General features: G+C 37.2%; 1 protein-coding gene across 2 annotated transcripts in view; it reads left to right on the top strand.

Annotated features, from left to right (window-relative positions):
- LOC106877573 (trafficking protein particle complex subunit 12) overlaps positions 1-2,446 on the top strand; it is a 24,774-nt gene extending 22,328 nt beyond the window's left edge. The window contains exons 13-14 of one of the 2 annotated variants that reach the window (XM_089362346.1): positions 1-35; positions 1,785-2,446. The exon at positions 1-35 is cut by the window's left edge and continues 53 nt beyond it. In XM_089362346.1, coding sequence (XP_089218472.1) covers positions 1-35; positions 1,785-2,027 — 278 coding nt within the window. In that variant the 3' untranslated portion in view covers positions 2,028-2,446. The remainder of the gene's footprint in view (positions 36-1,784) is intronic. The other variant, XM_089362347.1, reaches the window with a different exon arrangement.
- The last annotated feature ends 2,554 nt before the right edge of the window (positions 2,447-5,000 follow it).

Raw genomic sequence — 5,000 nt, 5'->3', positions numbered from 1 at the left:
AGGCTGCAGTTGTTGAAGACCCCAGTAATCCTGTGGTATGTATATTGATGTCACCCCTAAAACTCTTCAGTACTCCCTTTTTCTTTAATTTGTCACAAATTCAACAATAGAGTCCCCATACCTGGAGTTCTTAATCCTTTTATGTTTCCAATTCCCCAAAAGATTGCCCAATATGTTCTCATACTTGGCTGTGTGGTTAAGAAGCTTGCTTCCCAACTGTGTGATCTTGAGTTCATTCCCTCTGCACAGCACTTTGGGCAAGTGTCTTCTATTATATCCCTAAGCCAACCAAAACTTTGTGAGTGTGTTTGGTTCATAGAAACTGAAAGAAGGCGGTGAGCTGGCAGAAACGTTAGCACGCCGGGCGAAATGCTTAGCGGTATTTTGTCTGCCGTTACGTTCTGAGTTCAAATTCCGCCAAGGTCGACTTTGCCTTTCATCCTTTCGGGGTCGATAAATTAAGTACCAGTTATGCACTGGGGTCGATGTAATCGAGTTAATCCCAAGCTCATCTATAATGTGTGTGTGTAGTGAAGGCACATGGCTTAGTGGTTAGGGGTATTCAGCTGATGACCTTACAATCATGTGTTAGATTCTTGCTGGCACATTGTGTCCTTGAGCAAGACACTTCTCCATGTTGCACCTGTAATTCAAATGGCCAGCTTTGTCACATTCTGTGTCATTCAATCTCCCTGAGAACTACATTGAAGGCACACATGTCTGTAGAGTGCTCAGCCACTTCATGAGCAAGCTGTTCTATTGACTGGATCAGCTGGATCCCTTGTTGTTGTAACCAACAGAATGCCTGTGTGTGTGTGTGTGAGGTTTCCTTGTCTTGACATTGCTTGATATACTTGATATATGGTTTGTGTGTGTATTCCTAATTGATAGGTGATAAGGTGGCTGGTCTGTCTCCTACTACAAATGGATAGATCGTTTGCACCTGAGAACACCAAGTCTTTATATCACTTCCATGGCCTCTGTGTATGTCAGAATAAATGAGAGTCACTGTCATGCAAGCAGAATAATTCATTACCAGTATTCTGTGAGAACATGTCTGGCCATGAGGAAGTATTACCTTGCTTGGAAACAGGTGAGGGTTGGCAACAGGAAGGGCATCCAGCTGTAGAAAATCCACCTCAAAGAAACTCTGATATATGTGAGCATGTAAAAGTGGACATTACATGACGATAATACTAAAGGCTGACTTCCGTTTTCAGTCAAACAACTCGATATATGGTTTGTGTGTGTAATTAATTGATAGGAGATTAGCTGACTGGTCTGTCTCCTACTACAAATGGATAGATCATTTGCACCTCAGAACTCCAATAGTCTTGATCCTTCAGCATTCTTTATATCATGTCCATGGCTTCTGTGTATGTCAGAGTAATTATGATGTTGGAAACTGAAAGAGCCTATCCATCCATTCATCCATCCATCTATCCATGTATGTATGTATGTGTGTATGTGTGTTACCATCTTGCCATGATATAGCTTGATAATTGTAAGCAAGTGCCACTTTCATTCAAGCAGGGTCCTTCATTTCCAATCTATTGTGAAAACTTGTTTAGTCATGGGGAAACATTACTATACTTGGAAATAGGTGAGGTTTGGCAACAGGAAGGGCATCCAGCCATAGAAAATCCTCCTCAACAAATTCCATCTGACCCTTGCAAGCATGGAAAAGTTTTTGCTAAAATGATGCTGCTGCTGCAGCTGATGATGATGATGTCAAAACTAGAACTTTCTCGTTACTAATTGTTTGTTTGTTTGTTTATTTGCAGGCAGTGAACAACATGGCCGTATCGTCACTGTATTTAGGCAAACTGAAAGATGCTCTGGACACTTTGGAAGACCTCGTCCAGTCAGACCCAACACACAACCTTCATGAAGGCATATTATTTAACTTATGCACTCTATATGAACTGGAATCATCACATGCACCACAAAAGAAGCAAGCCTTACTTAGCCTTGTCAGTAAACATAAAGGGGACAGCTTTCATGTTGCTTGTCTTAAAATGTCATAGATTAAATTTGACTCAAGGGACTTCTAACAAATGAACCAACAACACAAGATGGACGTTGGATGCTTCATCAGTAACTTTGAATCACTTTTTGCTTAAATGTGTATATATATATATGTATATATATATATATATACACACACATGCACATTAAATGAAATCCCTTTTCTGTATTGATTTATACACATGCACACCCATGCATACATGACTTGTACTCACATATCGGTTTATGTTATGTAGATACATACATCCATACAATGCACACACATATACACACACACATACTATCACACAGTATCACAATAAACGTTTGTTGAGCGGTGATTGTGATATTATATTTATTGGAAACATCGACTAGCCCCCTACCCCAAAATTTCAGGCCTTGAGCCTATAGCAGAAAGACTTATCATTATTATTATTATTATTATTATTATTAAGTCGCCGAGCTGGCAGAACTGTTAGCACACCGGGCAAAATGCTTAGTGGAATTTTGTCCATCTTTATGTTGTGAGTTCAAATTCTGCTGAGGTCGACTTTGCCTTTCATCCTTTCAGGATCGATAAAATAAGTACCAGTTGAGCACTGGGCTTGATGTAATTGACTAGTCTCCTCCCCCGAAATTTCAGGCCTTGTGCCTATAGTAGAAAGGGTTGTTATTATTATTATTATAATAATTATTATTAGTATTAAGGTAGTGAGCTGGCAGAATAGTTAGCCCTCTGGGCAAAATACTTAGCAGCACTTTGTCCATTGCTATGCACTGAGTTAAAATTCTGCCTAGGTAGACTTTGCCTTTCATCCTTTCGGGGTCAATAAAATAAGTACCAGTTGAATGCTGGGGGTTGATGTAATCGACATATCTGCTCCTCACGAAATTGCTGGCCTTCTGCCAAAATTTGAAGCCAATATTATGTATAGTAGTAGTGATCTTGGGAATCAGTTGGGTGGCAGAAACAGTAATACTGCTCCAAATGCCATACAACATTTAGCTTCACCTCTCATACATTCCATGCTCAGGTCCCACTGCAATGGCAGGGATCAGGGCAAAAAATTCCTTGCTGTATGTAATTCAACCCTGTTCTGTGTAGCAATTCTTTACTATTCACTCTCACCTCACACCAGTCCCAGTGGAAAAGTAGTACACACACACACTACATATATATACACACATATACATGCATATATACATATATATACACACATACATACATATATACACATGCACACATATATATATACACACACACATGCATATATATATATGCACATACATATACACGTATACATACGTACATACATACACACATACATACATACATACGTACGTACATACGTACGTACATATACATACGTATATATACATATACGTACATATATATACATACGTATATGTACATACATCCGTACGTATATACATATGTACGTATATACATACATACGTACGTACATACATACAGACACACACGTACGTACATACATACACACATGCATACACATACATAGTACATACATACATACACACGTATATACGTACGTACGTACATACATACATACATATATATATACATACGTACATATGCACATACATACATATACACTCACATATACATACATATATATATATATATATATATATATATATATATATATGTATGTATGTATGTATGTATGTATGTATGTATGTATGTATGTATGTATGTATGTGTGTGTGTTTGTGTGATAAAAATTGACAGAAGCATTAAAATGTTGGGGAAAATGGAAAAATAATTTGCGGTATTCTGAATTTTTGCATTCTGAGTTTAAATTCTGCTAGGATCAACTTTGCTGCTCTTCCCTGTGGGGCCAATAAAATAAAGTGCTGATTACATCAACTAAATCTTTACCCTAAAATTGCTGCTTTGTACCCAAACCAGAAACAATTATTATTATTATTATTAATAATAGTAGTAAGTGGTTGATAATAGAATCAGAAAAACATTGGACAAAAATGTCTTGTAGTGATTAGCTAGTTTCCTCTAGTTAAAATCCTTCAGAAGTCGACTTTGCTTTTCATTCCCCAATCTTCACTCCATAATCCCTGCTAGTTAAATCAATTGCACCCTGCTCACTTTTCAAGTTGTGGCCTTCCAAAGGTAGCAATCACTTTTCATTATTATTAAAGTAACAAGCTGGTACAGCAGCATTTCTGAGTTCAAATACCACTCGAGGTCCACTTTGCCTTTCATCCTTTCAGGGTCAATAAATTAAGTACCAGTAAAACACTGGGGTCGATGAAATTGACTTACCTCCTCCCCAAGATTTCGGGCCTTGTGCCTACAATAGAAAGGATTATTATTATTAGAAAAGGAATGAGACCCCTCCCTCCCAGTTAAAATGTTCAAACTCTGATCATCTGTCACCCAGTCATTTTGTTAGCTGATATAAATGTAATGCCCTCTTATGAACTGTGAAATAAATAAACTAATATGAAAAATAAATCGATGGGAAATTGTTTAAAAATAAGTTTTAAATGAAGAGACAACCCAAGTGACATTTCTTTTAATTACAAAAAAAATAATAATAAGGAATCAATAAAATCTAAACAATTTGTGTTGTTTGTATGTTATATTTTCATTCTAAAGTTAGTAACGTAACAGCGAATCTACCAGACCATATTGAGAACCAATATGCAAATCATTTTCATTCTCACCGTTCCCATGCATATAACGATTTATTTATTATCTGTCGAGCAACTAAGGGAGACAACTCCAGCAGGTATCAACAAGACCTTCTGGATGGTGTACCAGTTTTTTTAGCAGTCAATTCAATCTTATAATAACTTGGTGAAAGCAGCGTTCACTTTCTTTGCATATTTTATATTCGTAACATCTTACCTGAGTCATGTTCGTTTTCGTCACCATCCTTTACGTTCGCTCATTATTCCCAGCAGCTTTTTGCTCTTGACGCCATCAAGATGAACAATATTATCATTAAAGG

Source organism: Octopus bimaculoides, chromosome 14 (assembly GCF_046866305.1).
Source record: "Octopus bimaculoides isolate indiv1 chromosome 14, ASM4686630v1, whole genome shotgun sequence".
Lineage (NCBI taxonomy): Eukaryota > Metazoa > Mollusca > Cephalopoda > Octopoda > Octopodidae > Octopus > Octopus bimaculoides.
The sequence above is the reverse complement of the archived record's forward strand: the minus strand, read 5'-3'. Positions and strand labels throughout refer to the sequence as shown.